We start from the raw sequence: 24058 nt of genomic DNA on the forward strand, positions 1-24058 counted from the left end.
GTGATCGTTGTCCGTAGCTTATGCCTGCCCATACCATAACCCCATCAGCACCATGGGGCAGTCTGTTCACAACGTTGACATCAGCAAACCGCTCACCCACACAACGCCATATACGTGGTCTGAGGTTGTGAAGCCGGTTGGACGTACTGCCAAATTCTCTAAAACAACGTTGGAGGCAGCTTATGGCAATAGCTCTGGTGGACATTCCTGCAGTCAGCATGCCAATTGCACGCTCCCTCAAAACTTGCGACATCTGTGGCATTGTGTTGTGTGACAAAACTGCACATTTTAGAGTGGCCTTTTATTGTCCCCAGCACAAGGTGCACCTGTGTAATGACCATGCTGTTGAATCAGCTTTTTGATATGCCACACCTGTCAGGTGGATGGATTATCTTGGCAAAGGAGAAATGCTCACTAACAGGGATGTAAACAAATTTGTGCACCAAATTTGAGAGAAATAAAAGGTTTTTGTGCGTATAGCAAATTTCTGGGTTGTTTTATTTCAGCTCATGAAACATGGGACCAACACTTTACATGTTGCATTTATGTTTTTGTTTAGTGTATTTTACACGCGTTATATTGTTAAAACCATTTGTTGACCATGATCACTAAAGTTATTAAAGCTTTGGCTACAAAATCAATTATATCAGGCACTTGGCAATTGCAAGGCAGAAGATTTTTATTATTTGTATAAAACAATAAAATATCTATTGTAATGATAAAATCTGTATTGGTCTAGATTTTTTTTTAGGAAATTCTACATGGGTTGGCCACACACAGTTGACTTGCATCTTGAGAAAGAGGGTTTGGTTTGTTAACATCTTGCATGGTTTTGCAATGTTTAAAAGGAGAAGTATACTAATATTGTACAATACACAGCTGTGAAACACATAAGTGCCAATTCATCCTGACTGTTGAGTAGTCGTTCATATACTTTAAGGAGGCAGGTAAGTTACAATAGGTTGCCTATTCTTTGTGTATGTGACAATATTATGGTTTATAAAATATGTATTTCAACGTGTGTTTGCAGAAATCCAGCTGGGGAAAATATGAACCTCATGTTAATGCTAGTAAATTGGTTATACTAACAATGTCAATGTTAGGAAATTAGTGTAAAGCCTTGGATAAACAGTAAACAATATAGTTATATTGTGTTAATGTACCTCAGACAAACTTGTGACATTTGAAAGTGTTAATATCCTTAAGAGTCTATTGATGCACACATGCATCAATCTAAATAACATAATAAATTAAATCCCACCAAAATCCATCAATTTAAGTTAGAGATATCTGTTTTTTGCATGGGCAATACACCGCATCTGCCCATGTCGCCTTCCGCATCTGCGGTGGAAGGTCGCTGAGCTACAGCTGTGTTTGTCATGAGCTTTGGTAAACTAATATGACCACTCTATGGAAAGATGAGGATATCACGAACACTATGGTGTTCTCCATTTTGCTCTATGACCCCCACAAGTGTCACAGGACTCATCTGAAGGTAATCCGGTACCGGTACACAAAAAAAAATGGTGTGGAGGTATGGAGGTAGTTTTGTGCCAACAGAAAAAAGGGGTTAAATATGTGTCCAAAAAACTAAAATATTTCCTGAGCTTTCTTATATCTCCTAGATATAGGACAGACATTTCAAAACCTTTTGATTTATTTGTTGACTGTCTGTTTTGCTATTTATTTTTGTATATATTTTTTTGATACCTGTAGGGGTCCTAAAATTTAAAATCAAATAGCTAAATGATCCATGGTATGACCATCTTAAAACAATTCCATATGTTAGCTTAGTAGAGAGAGCGTGAGAGATAGAGAGAGCATTATGTTTGAATACAGTACATCGATATTGTAATAGTAATTTCCAGGTGAACAAAAAGGAGAGCAGTCATTGATAAAGTTAATCAAAATCAATCCAGTTTAATTACAAGTTGCAACAGGGAGACACCTCCAGCACAGGAGACTTTTAGATATTTTTAAATTACATTCAGTTAAAAACTTTTAACCTCCAATTTCCACATGACCTTGCAGGAAAACAATCTCTTTTTGGTGGGCCACCCATCCCCCTGCATCACCATGTCCAAGTACCTGAAGCATTTCTCCACGGTAGGTGATGACCACACAACCCAGTGGCAGGATGAGGAGCTGCATGAGGCTAGTGAGGAGCTGGGACCAGCCACAGGACAGATGCCCCTGGGGGAACTCACCTTCAGAGACTCCCTGAAGAGGCTCTACAGCGCCAACAGATTCCAGGTATGGAATATGAGTGGAGTAGGCAATGCTCATACTATCAATCCAACACAGCTAGTAAATGTTACCTTTGCTCAAATCAAATTTCAACTGTGGATGGGGAACATATGTGTGTGTGTGTTTCAGTCTAGGCTGCAAATATGAGACAGTAAAATTAACTCACATATGCTTGTCAGAAGGTTGGTCTTGTCTGATGTTGGGTGTTTCACTCTGGTTTGGATCACTGTGGTGTTGGTCTTCTCTGATGAGCGTTTGCCTCTGGTTTAGATAGTTGTGGTGTGCCTGGTCATCCTGGATGCCATCTTTGTGCTGGTCGAGCTACTGATCGACGTGTCAATCATCGATTTGGAGCATGGACACATTGCCCCTCAGGTGAGAGAGTCTAGAGTGCAGTGTTCCCCAAACTCGATCCTGGGGACCACAACACTACACAGCTGCTTCAAATAATCAAGTCATTATCAAGCAGTGATTATTTGAATCAGCAGTGTAGTGCTAGGGCAAAAACCAAAATGTGCTGCCCTTGGGGTCCCCAGGGCTGAGTTTGGGACACGCTAGTCTAGTGACTAGTCTGTCGAAATCACACAATTTATGTGCGTCCCAAATAACACCCTATTCGCTAGTCCACTACTTTTGAACAGAGCCCTATGGGCCCTGGTCAAATGTAGTGCACTATATAGGGAATAGGTTGTCATTTGGGACACAGCCCAAAAAATCTGTGACCCAAACCGTCCTACAACAACTCTTCTGTCCTTTCTGTCTTCACCAGGTGTTCCACTACCTGAGTCTGGCTCTTCTCACCTTCTTCATGGTGGAGCTGGCTGGGAAGCTCTTTGCTTACCAGCTTGAGTTTTTCTATCACAAGTTTGAGGTGTTTGACGGACTGGTGGTGATTGTGTCCTTCATCCTGGATGTTGTGTATACAGCCAGTGAAGATGCTTTTAACGCCTCCATGGGCCTCCTGATCCTCCTCAGACTCTGGAGGGTGGCCAGGATAGTCAACGGTGAGAGATTCCCCACTTTGTTCATGTTCATTAGGCATCAAAAGGAGGGACTCCCTGGACATGTCCAATAAACACTCATTTTCATTTTCCATTGTGAAACATTTTAAAGCTTTATCCAATGCATGCCCTAATGAACACAACCTTTGTCACATGGCTAGCTAGGTCACCAATGTTGTAAAATGGGTTTGTGTCCAACATTTCATGTTTTCTCCCACAACTCAGGTATCCTGTTGTCTGTGAAGACAAGGGCCGATCACAAAGTTCACAAGCTGAAGGAGAGCAATGATAAACTGGTCCTGCAAGTTAATGAGCTACAAGAGCGCAGCGGCAAGACGGTGAGTTGGCCAGCCCCCGGGAACCCAAACCCCCACCAGCCCAAGACAAGTTTCAAGATATTTACATTTTGGTCATTTAGTAGAGACTCTTATACAGAGTGTCTTACAGTCAGTCAGTAGACCCTGTTTTAACACACCCTTCAATCTCTTCCCCCTCTTTAGGAACAAGAGAACAGTAAACTACGGGCTCTCCTGCGACAGCATGCAATTGAGTTCTGATGCAGGAAGAGGAACAAGATGCCATTTTCATTATCCACTTATAACATTTTATTGGAATTGATCAATAAACAAGGGTATATTCTGAAAAGTGTTGACCATCCATACACCATTTGTGTCAGTAATTCCACCATGACAGGCGCTTACACTGTCCAGATAGATAGGTCCCTGTTTGTACTCTTGCCAACTCAATTGCTGTCATTGTCAAACCAAACATTTGGCATGACAATGAATGACAAGGAGTTGGTATGATAGCACAAAGACTGGCACTCAGGCTAGATAGATTCCACATGATTAGGTCAACCTTCCAACCATTATCTGCATATTTAAGCAGATTTTAAAAGCTGATCAGATTTCATTGATTAGTATGATTCATATCATATGCCAGTATCCCACTTTGCAATGAGCATACGTCTTATTTGAGATATATATATATATAGATATGGATTTATGTGCTATGCCTTTACTCAGTTAAGCAATGAATTGACAGCTAATGTTTTGTACATAACATCCTGTAATGAATTTGTTGCATCTTGCTGTTTTTCTGAATCCCACTGTTGCTTGCTATGCAAAGACAATACAAGTATGAATCACTGTGAAAGTATTATGAAATGTTGTTAAAAATAAAAAAGAATTCTCCAGCTATCTCATTTGATCTAAACTACAGTATGTACAAATAAATAACAGCATTTGAGTGCCATCAGAGAACCATCAGTGCAAAATCAGGGTTTTTTTGCCATACATTTTGGTCAGTGTACCAGGTGACTAAAGAGAGGCGCTGTTCCAATATCCACACTAGCATTTCACTAAGAATTAAGCAATGTATTGACCATGCATTCTAAGACATATGCTGGTGAGGATATTAAAACATAGCCGCGGTTTCTCGTGTGTGTGTGTGTGTGCGCAACACCTGCCCACTCTTCCGTCTGTCAGTCGTTCACACAAAAGGGAAGAAGAAGTCGTATGGCAGCTTGGCGTCGATAGTGGGCGAGGCCTTGAAGCCCGGCCGGGCGGCTGCAGACACAGGTACGAAGGTCACAGAGCTGGTGACAGACATGACACGGCTGCCTCCAGAGAGTAATGCCTGAGGAAAAGAAAAATGGCAATAAAAAATAAGTAGGGTGTTACATAAAGGTGTCATGGCATTGACCAGAGGTCTGGAAGATGAACTCTATTGTTCCATCACTTGGCAATATGTTTAAGATGCATCAATGAAGTTACTGTTGAATCAATGGAATCTAACAAGGCTTTAACAGTAGCCTACAATTTCTAAGGAAAGTCTGTTGTTGTTCCATTACAGGGCATATAATGACCTCGGTAAGTGGACTACACGAAGATTTACATTACATTTCGGTCATTTAACAGACACTCTTCTCCAGAGCGATTTACATTCAGTAAGTGAGACACAGTGTAGTCACGATGGGTGCTCTGGTTGCTGTTATACAAATACAAGCTGATAAAGTTAGATTTTTGCTAAGCACTTTGTGACAAATGTTTCTATAAAGAGCACCATACAATCAATATTACATTGGTTGCGTCAAATCCGTGTCTCAATCTTTTCTGAATGTGTATGCTTGTTATACTTTACACTGCTGCAAGATAATTTTACAAGAGATTAACAAGTTCTTTGAGTAATATACAGTACCAGTCAAAGATTTGGACACACCTACTAATTCAAGGGTTTCTCTGTATTTTTAAAAACTATTTTCTACATTGTAGAATAATAGTGAAGACATCAAAACTATGAAATAACACATATGGAATCATGTAATAACCCAAAAAATTTTTAACAAATCTAAATGTATTTTAGATTCTTCAAAGTAGACACCCTTTTCCTTGATGACAGCTTTGCACACTCTTGGAATTCTCTCAACCAGCTTCATGAGGAATGCTTTTCCAACAGTCTTGAAGGAGTTCCCACATATGCTGAGCACTTGTTGGCTTCTTTTCCTTCACTCCACGGTCCAACTCATCCCAAACCATCTCAATTGGGTTGAGGTTGGGTGATTGTGGAGGCCAGGTCATCTGATGCAGCACTCCATCACTCTCCTTCTTGGTCAAATACCCTTACACAGCCTGGAGGTGTGTTTTGGGTCATTGTCCTGTTGAAAAACAAATGATAGTCCCACTAAGCGCAAACCAGATGGGATGGCGTATCGCTGCAGAATGCTGTGGTAGCCATGCTGGTCAAGTGTGCCTTGAATTCTAAATAAATCACAGACAGTGTCATCAGCAAAGCACCCCCACACCATCACACCTCCTCCTCCATGCTTCATGATGGGAACCACACATGAGGAGGTGATCCATTCACCTCAAACAGGCAAAGACACAGTGGTTGGAACTAAAAATCTCAAATTTGGACTCATCAGACAAAAGGACAGATTTCCACCGGTCTAATGTCCATTGCTCGTGTTTCTTGGCCCAAACAAGTCTCTTCTTCTTATTGGTGTCCTTTAGTAGTGGTTTCTTTGCAGCAATTCGACCATGAAGGCATGATTCACGCAGTCTCCTCTGAACAGTTGATGTTGAGATGTGTCTGTTACTTGAACTCTGTGAAGCATTTATTCGGGCTGCAGTCTGAGGTGCAGTTAACTCTAATGAAGTTATCCTCTGCAACAGAGGTAACTCTGGGTCTTCCTTTCCTGTGGTGGTCCTCATGAGAGCCAGTTTCATCATAGCGCTTGATGGTTTTTGCGACTGCACATGAAGAAACATTGACTGACCTTCATGTCTTAAAGTAATAATGGACTGTCATTTCTCTTTGCTTATTTGAGCTGTTTTTGCCATAATATGGACTTGGCCTTTTACCAAATAGGGCCATCTTCTGTATACCACCCCTACCTTGTCACAACACAACTGATTGGCTCAAACACATTAAGAAGGAAAGAAATTCCACAAATTAACACCTGTTTATTGAAATGCATTCCAGGTGATTACCTCATGAAGGGTGGCTACTACAAAAAATGTTTGGTTACTACATGATTCCATATGTGTTATTTCATAGTTTTCATGTCTTCACTATTATTCTACAATGTAGAAACAGTAAAAATAAAGAAAAACCCTGGAATGAGTAGGTGTGTCCAAACTTTTGACTGGTACTGTATATAGGAACAGTTTTTTATCGCTTTGGCACTATTTTCACAAGTATGTGGTAAAATCTCACAACTCTTAGTACAAAACTCAAAACAGATAATCAAAAAGGCTGTCTTTTCAAAACTTTAAGCACATTTTAAATTGACTAAGTACAACACACAAAATCACACAGTCATTTTTTCACCAAACCTAATCAGTGTTTCATATAGAAATACCTTTCATATAAAGTAACTGCCTTTCACAATACAATGCACAATATGTTTCATATGATTCTCTTCTCATTTGTTTAAATACATTTGACCATCACTTAATCCAACTGGATTTAATGGTTAATCACTTAACCGTTGGTAAACCTATAGATTTTAAACTGGTTTGTCTGCTGTATATGGATTTTGAGAACTATAGAAATAAAATGTGTGTTTGTAAAGTATAAACATCTAATGTATGATACATGATAACCACACATAATGACCACTCGTTATTGCTAATTGATTTCACATAGTGGTAACCACAATTGGTCACCATATAAAAGGGTGTGTGTGAACACTTGCGATTTATTTATTTCAACATGGAGCAGGATAGACAGCAAGGGAGAGGAAGAAGTCAAAGAGCTCATGTACAAGGGGCCCGTCAGAGAGGTCAAACAGGCAAGGACCAGGCAAGGAGGGCATTAATCAGAGGCAACAAAGAGACTAAAGATAACCCTGAAGAAGCTGCAAAGCTCCACAGCTGAGATTGGAGTATCTGTCCATAGGACCACTTTAAGCCGTACACTCCACAGAGCTGGGTGTTACGGAAGAGTGGCCAGAAAAAAGCCATTGCTTCAAGAAAAAAATAAGCAAACACGTTTGGTGTTCGCCAAAAGGCATGTGGGAGACTCCCCAAACATATGGAAGAAGATACTCTGGTCAGATTAGACTCAAATTGAGCTTTTTGGCCATCAAGGAAAACACTATGTCTGGCGCCAACCCAACACATCTTATCACCCCGAGAACACCATCCCCACAGTGAAGCATGGTGGTGGCAGCATCATGCGGTGGGGATGTTTTTCCATCGGCAGGGACTGGGAAACTGGTCAGAATTGAAGGAATGGTGGATGCCGCTAAATACAGGGACGTTCTTGAGGGAAACCCGTTTCAGTCTTCCAGAGATTTGAGACTGCGATGAAGATTTACTTTCCAGCAGGCCAATGACCCTAAGCATACTGCTAAAGCAACACTCAAGTGGTTTAAGGGGAAACATTTAAATGTCTTGGAATGGCCTAGTCTAAGCCCAGACCTCAATCCAATTGAGAATCTGTGGTATGACTTAAAGATTGCTGTACACCAGTGGAACCCATACAACTTGAAGGAGCTGGAGCAGTTTTGCCTTGAAGAATGGGCAAAAATCCCAGTGGCTAGATGTGCCAAGCTTATAGAGACATACCCCAAGAGACTTGCAGCTGTAATTCCTGCTAAAGGTGGCTCTAAAAAGTATTGACTTTGGGGGGGATAAGAACAAAAAAAAACATTTCGGATATTTTTTTTACCCAACCCTGATCTGTAATTCTCCACAACTTTGTCCCTGACCTGTTTGGAGAGCACCTTGGTCTTCATGGTGCCGCTTGCTCGGTGGTGCCCCTTGCTTAGTGGTGTTGCAGACTCTGGGGCCTTTCAGAACAGGTGTATATATACTGAGATCATGTGACAGATCTGTGACACTTAAATAAAGTCCACCTGTGTGCAATCTAACTAATTATGTGACTTCTGAAGGTAATTGGTTGCACCAGATCTTATTTAGGGGCTTCATAGCAAAGGGGGTGAATACATATGCACGCACCACTTTTCCGCTATTTATTTTTTAGAATTTTCTGAAACATTTTTTTCCCCCCATTGCACTTCACCAATTTGGACTATTTTGTGTATGTCCATTACATGAAATCCAAATAAAAAGCAATTTAAATTACAGGGTGGAACCTCATCGGCCAACAGGCGACCGTCTAAGTGCCTGGACAACTTGGGGGAAACATCTCCATGTGTGCAGCTATCTCTGAAGATGGTGTGGTAGGATGTAGGCCATTACTTGGATCCTACAACGCTGCACACCTCTGTGTTCCTCAATTAAATTGAGCAGGCCTGTCAAGGTGAAGAGGTCACCTATGTCATTGTGTGGGACAATGTCAAGTTCCACCATGCAGAGGTGGTCAGGAATGGTTTCGGGCCCATTCGTGACCCCATACTCTCCTTTCCACAATCGTATTGAGGAACTTTTTTCAGCATGGTGGAATGTGTAAGGTCAGCCACCCTCCTTCTGGCCATGAATGAGGCCTGTGGCGACATCAATGCAGAACAATGTCAAGTTTGGATTCGCCATGCCAAAAGGGTTTTCCCACGAAGCATAAACAATGAGGACATTCACTGTGATGTGGATGAGAATTTATGGCCAAATACTCAAGACAGGATTGATGCATATGAGTGCGTGCTAAACGTTGTGTTTTATTTTCATTCATTTAAATTTCTTACAGTTGATTACAGACAGTACACCTATGTTGCAATTATATCTGAAAAATACAATGTTTTTTTGCATGAATAATTATAGAGGATGTCTTCATCGAGCACACCTTTGATTGCAAATTGGATAGATATTATGAAAATTATTGATTTTCTGTCAATTTTGTTGGGTAATGTAAGTGTATTGCCTAATGTGAAAACTGTAATCTACAGTACAGTATCATATTACTTTCTACGCTTCTAAGGGTGATTTGAAACATGCATCTTGCATTGTTTTCTATTGGATTAACTGGAAGTTAAAACGACTAAATTGAAAAGATATCATTATGTTATGTTTTGGTGATTAAACCAATGTTCTCATTACATTTCACAAACGTATATTTTGAATCAATGGTTGTGTGGTGAGAGATTTTTGCAATCCAAATGAATGCACAATGACAGGTTTTGAATGAAAGACTGGCTGCGTTACAAGTGTGACCAGTTTGGAGTTTTGTACTAAGAGTTGTGAAAATATACCACATACAGTGGGGGAAAAAAAGTATTTAGTCAGCCACCAATTGTGCATGTTCTCCCACTGAAAAAGATGAGAGAGGCCTGTAATTTTCATCATAGGTACACGTTAACTATGACAGACAAATTGAGAAAAAAAAATCCTGAAAATCACATTGTAGGATTTTTAATGAATTTATTTGCAAATTATGTTGGAAAATAAGTATTTGGTCACCTATAAACAAGCAAGATTTCTGGCTCTCACAGACCTGTAACTTCTTCTTTAAGAGGCTCCTCTGTCCTCCACTCGTTACCTGTATTAATGGCACCTGTTTGAACTTGTTATCAGTATAAAAGACACCTGTCCACAACCTCAAACAGTCACTCTCCAAACTCCACTATGGCCAAGACCAAAGAGCTGTCAAAGGACACCAGAAACAAAATTGTAGACCTGCACAAGGCTGGGAAGACTGAATCTGCAATAGGTAAGCAGCTTGGTTTGAAGAAATCAACTGTGGGAGCAATTATTAGGAAATGGAAGACATACAAGACCACTGATAATCTCCCTCGATCTGGGGCTCCACGCAAGATCTCACCCCGTGGGGTCAAAATGATCACAAGAACGGTGAGCAAAAATCCCAGAACCACACGGGGGGACCTAGTGAATGACCTGCAGAGAGCTGGGACCAAAGTAACAAAGCCTACCATCAGTAACACACTACGCCGCCAGGGACTCAAATCCTGCAGTGCGAGACATGTCCCCCTGCTTAAGCCAGTACATGTCCAGGCCCATCTGAAGTTTGCTAGAGTGCATTTGGATGATCCAGAAGAGGATTGGGAGAATGTCATATGGTCAGATGAAACCAAAATATAACTTTTTGGTAAAAACTCAACTCGTTGTGTTTGGAGGACAAAGAATGATGAGTTGCATCCAAAGAACACCATACCTACTGTGAAGCATGGAGGTGGGAACATCATGCTTTGGGGCTGTTTTTCTGCAAAGGGACCAGGACGACTGATCTGTGTAAAGGAAATAATGAATGGGGCCATGTATCCATCAGCAAGGGCATTGAAGATTAAACGTGGCTGGGTCTTGCAGCATGACAATGATCCCAAACACACCGCCCGGGCAACAAAGGAGTGGCTTCGTAAGAAGCATTTCAAGGTCCTGGAGTGGCCTAGCCAGTCTCCAGATCTCAACCCCATAGAAAATCTTTGGAGGGAGTTGAAAGTCTGTGTTGCCCAGCGACAGCCCCAAAACATCACTGCTCTAGAGGAGATCTGCATGGAGTAATGGGCCAAAATACCAGCAACAGTGTGTGAAAACCTTGTGAAGACTTACAGAAAACGTTTGACCTGTGTCATTGCCAACAAAGGGTATATAACAAAGTATTGAGAAACTTTTGTTATTGACCAGATACTTATTTTCCACCATAATTTGCAAATAAATTCATTAAAAATCCTACAATGTGATTTTCTGGATTATTTTTTCTCATTTTGTCTGTAATAGTTGACGTGTACCTATGATGAAAATTACAGGCCTCTCTCATCTTTTTAAGTGGGAGAACTTGCACAATTGGTGGCTGACTAAATACTTTTTTCCCCCACTGTACTTGTGAAAATAGTACCAAAGCAGTTTTAAAAAACTAAGCCTAGTCCTGGACTAAAAAGCACTTTCATGGAGATTCTCCATTGAGCATGCTTTTTAGTAGAGCAGTGGGCCTAATCTGGGAAACGTCCCAAGTCCCATAATGTTTAAGATGACTCAAGGTTTACCAGGTTGCTGGTGTTGGTGTGAATCACTTCAATGACACTGACAATCTGAGCCTGCGGGTTCACCAGGGATCCATATTGGGTCCATTGCACTTCCAGGTGAAGAGACAGGGGAATGCTGCAACTCTGAGCTTCCTGCTTAGCCCAAGAGAATAGAAACATATAAGGGCTGTTATTAACCAACCATCAATATGGACTCATTGTTGTTTACACCATTGTGGTTGTTGAGAAACCGGAAAAAGCACTTCTCAAAAGCAAGCTACGTCTGTTGGTGGTGGAAGACCTTCAACATAACATCCCTTCTCTGCAAACTTTCAAGATTCAATCAAAATGTCTTATCAATTTCATCTACTGTTTTGTGTCATCGTTGGAGTATGTTTTAATGTAATGGTTGTCTCTGTATCCTTAATATATGGTATAACAGGAACATATACATCACAATGAATAGTATTGAAAATACTTTGCCCAAAGCTTCTCACCGTAGGTTTGGTTTGGTTCCTTATTGGCACCCAGTCCATTGGGTTCTGAGGTGGGGAATTCCCAAAAGAGGCCACATACTGGGGGAAGCTTTGTCCCCTCAATACTCCTAGAACCACTTCTGATACCACTGAGCAGTTAGCAGTCTCATCCAACCTAGAGCAAGAGAGATAAGAGAAATACAGTATTTCCCTAACCAACCCTTCACCCCTATGCCTTAGTTACTTACAGACAACCAAAGACATTCACATTAGGAGCTGAGGGACAAGGGTCAAGAAAAAGTGGCAAGGGATTTGTTTGGGATTGGGCCTTAGGTCCTGTAGAACAGAGCAGTCGTCCTCTCTCACCTCAACGTGCAGCCTGACACCATGTCAACCCCGAACAGGACAGGGGAGCGGTGATGGGGCCCTCTGAGACAGTCTGACAGTTTGGAGCCATGGAGGAGGGTAAGAGCTCCCCTCGAATCAGCACTCTGAACTATTCCAGTAAGCAGGACAGTTAAGGACACAAATACAATATGTCTGACCTCTCATCACATTTGAGAAATACTCAGATATAACTTATAGGTTTCATATACGTTTCAATATGGGTTATTCAGCATTGAGTCAGTAATAGGGTGCATATTTCATGTTCATATCTCTTAAAAAACTGCGAAATAGGGAGTTATTCAAGAAAACCAAGGAACTAGTGAATCCACAGGTCATAGAAAGCTGAAGCCTCTGCTGCTTTTCAAAGGGATCCCATGCCACTTTGATCACAACAAATGGATAGTTGACGACCTGAAAACACATGAAGAATATGCCATGTGTCATGACTTGCCCTCATGGGTTGAGGATCAAACATGCCTGCTAGGCAAAGGTTTGAACACCCCCTTTCCTGTGTGCCAGTTTTATGACTTAACAGCCGGTCATAAATAGTTTGCAGAAAAGGACTCCTTTTGGTCTCTAGTATGGGAAGAAAGAATTTCCCTGTGAGACAAAGGAAGTCTTTCTGCCAAGACCCCAACATCCAAAAGTGGATAATGAAACAATACTCCTACTTAAAAGAATGTGGGAAATGGTCAGTGGGGATCTAAAGAATAATCATGTCATATTGTTTATTATTTTGTGATGTCATTAAGGATGGTATCAAGTAATAACTGTAACTCAGAAAGTGTACATATTCTATCTATCAAGTTTACATCTAAATTGTTGTATAAAATATATGATTAAGTATGAGAGTATTTTGGTGAAGATAGGAATGTGATTTTAGTCTTCTAAATGAGAAAATAATTGTTCATATAAACTATGACTAGCCACGCCCCGAGTGACATCAGAGATCGTGTAAACATGATGGAACGCCCCCTTTACCCCGAGTGCATAAAAAGCCTTGAAAAACAAATCAACCTTTAGACCAGCAGATGTGAAGCGTGAGCTAAACGTTGCAAATGGTTGAATTTCTACCAGACCAGCAAGCCCCACGGCTTAAAATGGTTGAATTTCTACAAGACCAGAAAGACCAGAAAACGTGAGACGTTAGTCCACACGTTTGAAATGGAGAAACTCTGAACCTCTACACGAGGTGAAGAAGACAATGCACTAGACATTATCATTTCAGTCTGCAGCTGGCATGTATAGTTGTCTAGAGAACTTTCACTAAAGACACGAGATAGAGGACAATCCCTCTCCGACAACCACTGGTACATCTGAAGTATCCATTCTAACCACTACTACGACCAGAAACTCTATCAAGGACATTGGGATCTCTGGTCGGCAAACCAGAGTCCTACATCATCAACTCAACTCTCGAGGACAGCTACACGTAAATACATGTTGCATTTCTAATCCGAATTAGCGTTATTAGGGTGCATAAGAATTATGATTACTGTGAGCATAGTCTCCAAAGTAACTACGATAGTTTGAATCTCTGTCTCTCCCTTCCATTCTGACCCCTCCACTACCCAAACATTCATGCTAATGTTAGTCCAGTCCACTAGGGACCTGTTTTCATTGTATTACGTTAGAAATCAATAACCTATGTGTGTTTGTATTGTTATTATTTAGTTAGTTAGTAAATAAATAATTAAGCCAATTTGTGTATTGCTGATTCATCAATAAGGTTAGGGTTCTTGCAGGTTCAAGGATTATGCGACATTCAGAATGAGACTGATAAGAGGTAATTATTTAATAAGTGACTGTTATCGATATATATATAACATATCTTCTAAGAGTTTAATTCGGGAGATGGTAACTCGTTAAACAACTTCTTCCGTGGTGCCCCAAATTCCTAATGAGTTAATTGTTACATTATTAATTTAATCGAGTGACAATTAAACATAGTTAGGTGATTAGATAAATAACAGTCATACATTAAAGTAAGTCACGTCACGACACATGTAAGAGAAATTATACCCAACTCACTCAACCACCTCCAGTAAATATAAAACTAGCGGCATCTCCAAAAAAGGATATTCTGCTGTTTTGGATCCAGCCATTAGAGGGAGCCCCACAACATAACCAGGATTCCCACTGGAGTGGCGCGCCACTTCGTCCACATTCTGCTAGCAGAAGACATCAAGGGGAGAGAAGTATTACTGACTGAAGTGATCGTGATTTTGGCTTTCATTTAAATTAAGAGTAAACCACTTTTCTGGATGATGCAAAATGCTAAATTAATACATAAATATGGCACCTGGACGAATGCAATTTGAAACTCCTGCTCCATTGGGACCATGTTACGGTCAATGGCTCCAAGTACCAAGGACGCGGTCACATTCACAATGTCTCCAGCCTCACTGTACGTGACCGTGTAACCAACCTGTCAGCAGAGGAAAACAGAATGTAAAAATGTGACATAAGTGATTTGAGTCTGAATGTTTATGATAAAGGACAAGTCTTCTTCAAGTCAAGCCATGTTTCCTACAATCAAGGTGGTAGGTCCTCCTCATTCCCACCTACCACCTCCCTTGGCCATGAGACAGGGTATCTGTCACATTTATCTATGCAAAATAGTTCCTGCGTACTTGCGTGGAGTTATACAAATTGCCTCGCTCCACACGTTTGTATGTTTTTTGTTGGCAGAGCGGCCATCCTGCGTAGCTTGCTTTGTGAGACTTTAGAATTCACCTGGAGCACCACATTGATGCACACTGCTGAGTCAGGGCCCAACAGTAGCGGGTCCAGGCTCAAGTCACCAGTGAGGTTCAGCTGGGTCTGAGTCCCCTCCAAAGATTGCAGGACGATGGAGGTCACCTCCACAGCCACAACCCGCGCATCTTCACTCTTCTTCTGTGAAATAAAAAGGGAATTGGCCTGTTCAGATACAAGTTTGAGGTGGGGTTTTACAGAGGGGTTTTTCTCTAATTTATGCTGGCCACAACTACAAGTAAAGTACTAGTCAACCACATTATTTGGGTATGAGTTGACAGAACATGAACTTTTAAAATTGTGATTTTCATTGGACAGTGACTTTAAGATTAAAACAGTTTGAACTTTCCAAAACATAAAGCTGAACATCAAGGACAGACCAACTCACAGAGAGGAGGCGGGGGCCAGTGTAGCTGTGCATGTTCAGGGCCTGCAAGGTGGTACAGTCCCACTCCAGGACCAGGCTCCGCACGCATCTATTGCTCTGCTCCCTCAGGAACGCTGAAGAGGAGAGAGGTTTAGGCTAAAGTGAGGGATGAGGACAAAGTGGTGTGGTTACATTGTGACCCCCTTCTATTTTGGCCTCTGGCCCCTTCCCCTCAAACCTCCTCCTCTTCGTCATCCTCCTCCTCTTCCACACAAACACTGAGAACACTCAGCCGTGTTCTGGTTCCATGTCGGTCCCTAGCCCTTTTATTTTTCACCCATCTAAAAGGACTAGATAGGTGAAAGCAATGTGAAAAGCTCCATGGCTCAATGTAAAAATGTATGGGTATTTAAGTAGAGCCATCACATTACTGCTTACCCCTATCCCCCTTCAGATCTGTGAAAAACTAGGGACCTAATTGGGAGGGGGCCAATACTGACAGTGTGAATGTATATGGAGGTGAACAGTTCTCTGGTACCTGCAGGGTTCAGGTCAGAGCAGTGGGCCGTAACAGAGGGGGCCGGCAACCGGAAGAACCCCCTTCCTCCACTTTCTTCCTCCGTTTCTATGACATCTCTGTACTGAAGGGGGAAAAAAATAGTTGGAAAGAGAGAGAAGGCGCTAACTGAAGCTAGTGTCAAAATGTGTTCATTGCAGCAGACAGAGATCCCAAGGGTGTTTCACTATTAGGTATCTTGTACTATCACCAGACAACAATCTCAAAACAAAAACACTGTTGATTCTTCTTGATGGATATTGTCAACAGTGTGGGGTTTGAGTGATTCTCACCAGGTATCCATGTGAGGTTAGGGGTTCCACTGTAGACGATGTGGCCCCATTATTGGCAGAACCAAACAAGAACTGCACAAAGTGCTTGTAGAGGCCATCAAAGTTCCCTGCGGTAGGAACCTCAGGTGTGGCGAGGGACAGTCCTGCCTCATCTTCAACACAGATGTACAATACATAGATAATTGTTACCTTATCATAGACTCATAGATCAATTATGCTTTCAGACGTTTGAAATTCAAGAATCACACTTTCAAATTTTTCTGTATTACAGGTGTGTATATCCCTACTTATGTCAGATATTGATCAACTAACATTAATAAACTGCTAGTTAACCAAAGAGGTTAAATAACTAGAGTGGAGGGAGCATGAGAATCAGGTCATGGATTGTACAGAGTGGCTACGGATACGGAGTTTCAGTATCCCAATTTGCCCAGGCTACAAATTCTGTGCGTATGCAGGAAGAAAGAAAATACATAGCCGAGTGCCCACTCCACTGCCAACGTACTTGCTGTGCTGAGAGCTCTGCTGCCGCTCCCCCCTCCTTGATCGCCTTTGTCTGGTCACATTGAAGTGGCGCCGGAGAAGATGGCTGCCGTTTTACAGCCCTCTAACCAATTGTACTATTATGTGTGTTTTCCACGTTATTTGTAATTTATTCTGTACATAATGTTTCTGCCACCGTCTGTTATGACCAAAAAGAGCTTCTGGATATCAGGACAGCGATTACTCACCTCGTATTGGACGAAGATTTTTTCTTCAACGAGCCGGACGCGAAGGATATCCTACAGACACCCGACAAGGCCCAAATCCCTGTTATTCACATGAGAAAGAGACAGAGATATCGTAGACGTAGGTCGGGGTGCCTTGTAAGGATCCGACGGCGAGCGAGTAAACTGCATCTTCCATCAATCCTATTAGCCAATGTTCAATCATCTGAGAACAAATTGGATGACCTAAGATTACGGTTATCCTACCAACGGGACATCCTCTGCTCTTGTCCTTCTAGACCTGTCTGCTGCCTTTGATACTGTGAACCATCAGATCCTCCTCTCCACCCTCTCCGAGCTGGGCATCTCCGGCGCGGCTCACTCCTGGATTGCGTCCTACCTGACCGGTCGCTCCTACCAAGTGGCGTGGCGAGAAGCTGTCTCCGCACCATGTGCTCTCACCACTGGTGTCCCCCAGGGCTCAGTTCTAGGCCCTCTCCTATTCTCCCTATACACCAAGTCACTTGACTCTGTCATATCCTCACATGGCCTCTCCTATCATTGCTACGCTGACGATACACAACTAATCTTCTCCTTTCCCCCTTCTGATAACCAGGTGGCGAATCGCATCTCTGCATGTCTGGCAGACATATCAGTATGGATGACGGATCACCACCTCAAGCTGAACCCTGGCAAGACGGAGCTGCTCTTCCTCCCGGGGAAGGACTGCCCGTTCCATGACCTCGCCATCACGGTTGACAACTCCGTTGTGTCCTCCTCCCAGAGTGCGAAGAGCCTTGGCGTGACCCTGGACAACACCCTGTCGTTCTCCGCTAACATCAAGGCGGTGACCCGATCCTGCAGGTTCATGCTCTACAACATTCGGAGAGTACGACCCTGCCTTACACAGGAAGCGGCACAGGTCCTAATCCAGGCACTTGTCATCTCCCGTCTGGATTACTGCAACTCGCGGTTGGCTGGCCTCCCTGCCTGTGCCATTAAACCCCTACAACTCATCCAGAATGCCGCAGCCCGTCTGGTGTTCAACCTTCCCAAGTTCTCTCACGTCACCCCCCTCCTCCGCACACTCCACTGGCTTCCAGTTGAAGCTCGCATCCGTTACAAGACCATGGTGCTTGCCTATGGAGCAGTGAGGGGAACGGCACCTCCGTACCTTCAGCCTCTGATCAGTCCCTACACCCAAACGAGGGCATTGCGTTCATCCACCTCTGGCCTGCTGGCTCCCCTTCCTCTGCGGAAGCATAGTTCCCGCTCAGCCCAGTCAAAACTGTTCGCTGCTCTGGCACCCCAATGGTGGAACAAGCTCCCTCACGACGCCAGGACAGCGGAGTCACTCACCACCTTCCGGAGACATTTGAAACCCCACCTCTTTAAGGAATACCTGGGATAGGATAAAGTAATCCTTCTACCCCCCCCAAAAAAAAAATAATAATAATAATAATAATAAATAAATAAATATGGTTATCCCACTGGCTATAGGGTGAATGCACCAATTTGTAAGTCGCTCTGGATAAGAGCGTCTGCTAAATGACGTAAATGTGCCCTTGAGCAAGGCACTTAACCCTAATTGCTCCTGTAAGTCGCTCTGGATAAGAGCGTCTGCTAAATGACTAAAATGTAAAATGTAATTAAAAACTGTAATATCTTATGTTTCACAGAGTCGTGGCTGAACGACGACATGGACAACATACAGCTGACGTGATATACGCTACATCGGCAGGATAGAACGGCTGACTCCGGTAAGACAAGGGGTGGCGGTCTGTGTATATTTGTAAACAACAGCTGGTGCACAAAATCTAATACTAAGGAAGTCTCGAGGTTTTGCTCGCCTGAGGTAGAGTATATCATGATAAGCTGTAGACCACACTATTTACCAAGAGACTTTTCATCTATATTTTTCGTAGCTGTCTATCTACCACCACAAACCGATGCTGGCATTAAGATTGCACTCAATGAGCTGTATAAGGCCATAAGTAAACAGGAAAACACTCATCCAGAGGCAGCGCTCCTAGTGGCCGGGGACATTAATGCAGGGAAACTTAAATCCGTTCTACCTAATTTCTACCAGCATGTTAAATGTGCAACCAGAGGAAAAAAAAGTCTAGACCACCTTTACTCCACACACAGAGACACGTACAAAGCTCTCCCTCGCCCTCCATTTGGCAAATCTGACCATAACTCGATCCTCCTGATTCCTGCTTATAAGCAAAAACTAAAGCAGGAAGCACCACTGACTCGGTTAATAAAAAAGTGGTCAGATGATGCAGATGCTAAGCTACAGGACTGTTTTGCTAGCACAGACTGGAATATGTTCCGGGATTCTTCAGATAGCATTGAAGAGAACTCCACATCAGTCTCTGGCTTCATCAATAAGTGCATCGATGATGTCATCCCCACAGTGACCGTACGTACATACCCCAACCAGAAGCCATGGATTACAGGCAACATCCGCACTGAGCTAAAGGGTAGAACTGCCGCTTTCAAGGAGCGGGACTCTAAGCCAGACGCTTATAAGAAATCCCGCTATGCCCTCCGACGAACCATCAAACAGGCAAAGTCAATACCGGACTAAGATTGAATCGTACTACACCGGCTCTGACACTCGTCGGATGTGGCAGGGCTTGAAAACTATTACAGACTACAAAAGGAAGCACAGCCGCAAGCTGCCCAGTGATACAAGCCTACCAGACGAGCTAAATCACTTCAATGCTCGCTTCGAGGCAAGCAACACTGAAGCATGCATGAGAGCACCAGCTGTTCCGGATGACTATGTGATCACGCTCTCCGTAGCCGATGTGAGTAAGACTTTTAAGCAGGTCAACATTCACAAGGCCGCAGAGCCAGACGGATTACCAGGACGTGTACTCCGGGCATGTGCTGACCAACTGGCAAGTGTCTTCACTGACATTTTTAACATGTCCCTGACTGAGTCTGTAATACCAACATGTTCCAAGCAGACCACCATAGTCCCTGTGCCCAAGGACACTAAGATAACCTGCCTAAATGACTACCGACCCATAGCACTCACGTCTGTAGCCATGAAGTGCTTTGAAAGGCTGGTCATGGCTCACATCAACACCATTATCCCAGAAATCCTAGACCCACTCCAATTTGCATACCGCCCCAACAGATCCACAGATGATGCAATCTCTATTGCACTCCACACTGCCCTTTCCCACCTGGACAAGAGGAACACCTACGTGAGAATGCTGTTCATTGACTACAGCTCAGCGTTCAACACCATAGTGCCCTATAAGCTCATCACTAAGCTAAGGATCCTGGGACTAAACACCTCCCTCTGCACCTGGATCCTGGACTTCCTGACGGGCCGCCCCCAGGTGGTAAGGGTAGGTAACAAAACATCTGCCACGCTGATCCTCAACACGGGGGCCCCTCAGGGGTGCGTGCTCAGTCCCCTCCTGTACTCCCTGTTCACCCATGACTGCATGGCCAGGCACGACTCCAACACCATCATTAAGTTTGCTGATGACACAACAGTGGTAGGCCTGATCACCGACAACGATGTGACAGCCTATAGGGAGGAGGTCCGAGACCTGGCCGTGTGGTGCCAGGATAACAACCTCTCCCTCAACGTGATCAAGACAAAGGAGATGATTGTGGACTACAGGGAAAAAAAAGAGGACTGAGCACGCCCCCATTCTCATCGACGGGGCTGTAGTGGAACAGGTTGAGAGCTTCAAGTTCCTTGGTGTGCACATCACCAACGAACTATCATGGTCCAAACACACCAAGACAGTCGTCCAAACTTCCTAGCATCCAGGACCTCTATACCAGGCGGTGTCAGAGGAAGGCCCTCAAAATTGTCAAAGACTCCAGCCACCCTAGTCATAGACTGTTCTCTCTGCTACCGCAAGGCAAGCGGTACCGGAGCGCCAAGTCTAGGTCCAAAAGGCTTCTCAACAGCTTCTACCCCCAAGCCATAAGACACCTGAACAGCTAATCATTGCTACCCGGACTATTTGCACTGCCCCTCCACCCCCCTCTTTTACGCTGCTGCTACTCTTTTTATTATTTATGCATAGTCACTTTAACTCTACCCACATGTACATATTACCTCAATTATCTCGACTAGCCGGTGCCCCCGCACATTGACTCTGCACCGGTACCCCCCTGTATATAGCCTCCCTACTGTTATTTTATTTTACTGCTGCTCTTCAGTTATTTGCTTTTATTTTTTTTACTTAACACTTTTATTTTCATCTTTAAAAAATGCATTGTTGGTTAAGGGCTTGTAAGTAAGCATTTCACTGTAATGTCTACACCTGTTGTATTTGGCGCATGTGGCAAATAAAATTTGATTTGGTGTAGCCTACAAACTTCATGTTGTACACAAAACTGTTCAAACTATTGCATTCCATTCCTCAATAAGCAAAAGCGCGATTTCATGTTATTTTTTCAGGAGGGGAGTAGGCTACATGCAGCTATTTACATGTTTTACACAAAATACATTATCGACATGTTCGTACACACTTTGTTGTCAGTATTGCAAACATAAGCACGACACAAACAGGTAGTCTAGCGATTTGATGTTCTTCTTAGCTGCTGAGTTACATGCAGCTATTTACTCTCACCACAATATTAGCATATATGGCATAGCTATGGCACCAGGTCAATGCAAAACGAGCTGACTATTTTCACCGGTCCGGATAAATGCCCAGCTGCCTAGAAAGTTTGGCTGCCCAGCGGTGGGATGCAGCAAGACACAGAAACACAGTCTAATTAGCGATTGAATGTTGTTGTTTTTTAAATCATCATTGCAAACATTGGCTAAGCTGCGCAGGAGGCAGACATTCAGTCATGGAGTGTTCTTTTTTCAGGAACTACCATATGGCAGCAACTGTAAAGATTAGCCTACATCATCACACAAAACGCTGAAAGTGTAAGTACTGCGTCCTGCTTGTGCAACGGCAATACCCGTTACAACAGACAGACAGAGAAGGTTGTAGCCTTCATAATATGTTTTGGAATGTTCGTTCAAATTGCCATAGGGTTTTTATTTCAGCTGTTTAGAAATATGAGACAGAGACATAGGCTACATCATCAGGGTTCAGAAGAGGGTGAGTAAAGAGAGAAACACGAAGGGGGGAGTGAGCAGCAGCTACATTAGAAAAACGAATGTGATCCGGATCCTTCGATTTTAAAAAAGAGGTTTCCGGAACGGCAGGTGGGCGTGAGGCGAGGCCGAAAACTCTGTATTCGTAGCCACGGCCTAGATCATATTATATCAAGGCCTATTAAACGTACAGTTAGTTGACTGTATGCAGAAGACGTCTAGGTTAACCTCCTGCTGGACAGACGTCTGCACCTGAGCATAGCCGTCTATAGTTTCACTAATGGTGTAGGTGGCCACGTCCTGACTGCAAAGCTTCGGCTCACCACTGGAAAGAACACATAAATCAATTATTACACTGATCATGTCAAATCCCAAGTCATCAGAAAAGGAAGGAGGAGTACTAGTGACTTGCCGGACTGTTTCCACTGTACAGCCGGTGAAGAGAGCGAATTCTTCGCTGCAGTCTGGGTCACAGCAACAGTTGGGGTCACACTGGTCCTTTGATTGATCGCACGGGCAAATTCTGGAAACTGAGGATAAAGAAAGCTTATTTAGCTGAAGTGATACAGCAACGTAGACTGAGCTCACCTAATGGGTTACACCTAGGCTAATTCCCTGATCCTTATGCGTGTGTTAGTCTTTCTAGACAGATGGGTTGCCTCTCACAATGTAACCAATGTGCTGTTGCCCTAGGTCTGGGATTTCCAAGACTGTGTACATCCCAAATAGCACCCTATTCCCTATATAGAGCACTACTTTTGACCAGAGCCCATAGGGGTGCTCTGGTCAAAAGTAGTGGACTGTATAAGGAATATAGTGCCATTTGGGAGACAACCTATATCTAAGGGACCACATTAATATAATAGTAACCCATAGTACATTCAATACAGTATATATCTGGAATCCACCTTATGTTAGGTTTGCTATAACAGAACGGGGTATAGGCCTACCCGCCCTTTTACCCATGTTATGGGCTTTATTGGACTATGCACAAACCACATCACATGTAGATTGCCTGAAAATGTTATATTCAATATCTATGTACTCTTATGTATGGCCCTGTTCAAATACTTTCGAACAAATACATTTCCATGAAATATATCTGATAAGTGTTCTTCTGTCTAAAGTAGTGTAGGCCATAGTGCAGAAAGTAGGGTGCTGAGACATTACATTTTGAGAGACAATCAACCGTCCTTACCATCCGTGACAGAGGGAGGCAGGGAGCCGGAGAGCGGCAGAGGTACTTGAGGAGACATCGACGGTGGCGTGGACGTGGACTCTGTGGTTGACGGTGTGCTAAAACCAGTCCCTTCTCTTGTGCTAACCACAGTCGGTCCAGTTGAAACAATCTCAGCGTCTAGAGCGGTGGAATTCTCGTAATCCGTGAAATTATGCTTACCAAACAAATCGATGACCGAATCGTTAGCGCGTGCAAACGTATAATTGAAATCGTCCCTGTTTTGTGCTACACTGAACTTAAAAAATGGCCATGAATGCAAAGTTATCAGCACCCAAACAAAGGCGTCCATCTTTATTATTGATTTCTGGAAGCGTTACGTTGCTTAGGTGATCCCTGTTGCATTCTGGGTATTCCAACCCGAATTGTTGGTTCTGTCTTCAGCCACCAGGGGGACATGTGCTCACAATCACAGGTATCAAACACCCAATTTCCCAACAATGCAAAATTCAAATAGGCTACAATATTGATTTCAACACTTGGCATCATCAACCAAACATATTAACCAAATTGTGTACAAACACATTTTCTGCAAAGAACAGTTATGAGATACTC

General features: G+C 43.1%; 2 protein-coding genes across 4 annotated transcripts; one reads left to right on the top strand and one right to left on the bottom strand.

Annotated features, from left to right (window-relative positions):
- Nucleotides 1–876: 876 nt before the first annotated feature.
- LOC121577775 (voltage-gated hydrogen channel 1) lies at nucleotides 877–4751 on the top strand. The gene is made up of 6 exons (XM_041891655.2): nucleotides 877–947; nucleotides 2032–2253; nucleotides 2518–2622; nucleotides 3017–3251; nucleotides 3474–3586; nucleotides 3749–4751. The coding sequence occupies exons 2-6, from the start codon at nucleotides 2077–2079 to the stop codon at nucleotides 3803–3805; spliced, it is 687 nt and encodes a 228-aa protein (XP_041747589.1). The 5' UTR covers nucleotides 877–947; nucleotides 2032–2076; the 3' UTR covers nucleotides 3806–4751.
- Nucleotides 4276–24054, bottom strand: LOC121577774 (tectonic-1). 3 transcript variants are annotated; one of them, XM_041891652.2, is made up of 13 exons: nucleotides 23465–24054; nucleotides 22679–22796; nucleotides 22458–22591; nucleotides 16465–16616; nucleotides 16154–16256; nucleotides 15637–15749; nucleotides 15228–15389; nucleotides 14794–14919; nucleotides 14574–14662; nucleotides 12471–12608; nucleotides 12126–12279; nucleotides 11650–11781; nucleotides 4276–4886 (listed from the first exon to the last, which is right to left on the bottom strand). In XM_041891652.2, exons 1-13 carry the CDS (start codon nucleotides 23793–23795, stop codon nucleotides 4740–4742), a joined length of 1899 nt encoding a protein of 632 aa, XP_041747586.2. In that variant the 5' UTR covers nucleotides 23796–24054; the 3' UTR covers nucleotides 4276–4739. The 3 variants fall into 3 exon arrangements, with proteins under 3 accessions (XP_041747586.2, XP_041747587.2, XP_041747588.2); XM_041891653.2 differs by having other exon boundaries at nucleotides 14574–14659; nucleotides 23465–24053; XM_041891654.2 differs by lacking the exon at nucleotides 11650–11781 and having other exon boundaries at nucleotides 23465–23989.
- Nucleotides 24055–24058: the final 4 nt, after the last annotated feature.

This window comes from Coregonus clupeaformis, unplaced genomic scaffold (assembly GCF_020615455.1).
Source record: "Coregonus clupeaformis isolate EN_2021a unplaced genomic scaffold, ASM2061545v1 scaf0043, whole genome shotgun sequence".
Taxonomy (NCBI): domain Eukaryota; kingdom Metazoa; phylum Chordata; class Actinopteri; order Salmoniformes; family Salmonidae; genus Coregonus; species Coregonus clupeaformis.

Coding starts and splice junctions, on each gene's coding strand:
- LOC121577775 (XM_041891655.2), top strand. CDS start 2,077: ATGTCCAAGTACCTGAAGCATTTCTCCACGGTAGGTGATGACCACACA. Junction 2,623..3,016: donor ATGGACACATTGCCCCTCAG/GTGAGAGAGTCT, acceptor TGTCTTCACCAG/GTGTTCCACTACCTGAGTCT. Junction 3,252..3,473: donor GGTGGCCAGGATAGTCAACG/GTGAGAGATTCC, acceptor CCCACAACTCAG/GTATCCTGTTGTCTGTGAAG.
- LOC121577774 (XM_041891652.2), bottom strand. CDS start 23,795: ATGGACGCCTTTGTTTGGGTGCTGATAACTTTGCATTCATGGCCATTT. Junction 16,257..16,464: donor TAACCTCACATGGATACCTG/GTGAGAATCACT, acceptor TTCCCCCTTCAG/TACAGAGATGTCATAGAAAC. Junction 15,390..15,636: donor CTGGCCCCCGCCTCCTCTCT/GTGAGTTGGTCT, acceptor TTTATTTCACAG/AAGAAGAGTGAAGATGCGCG.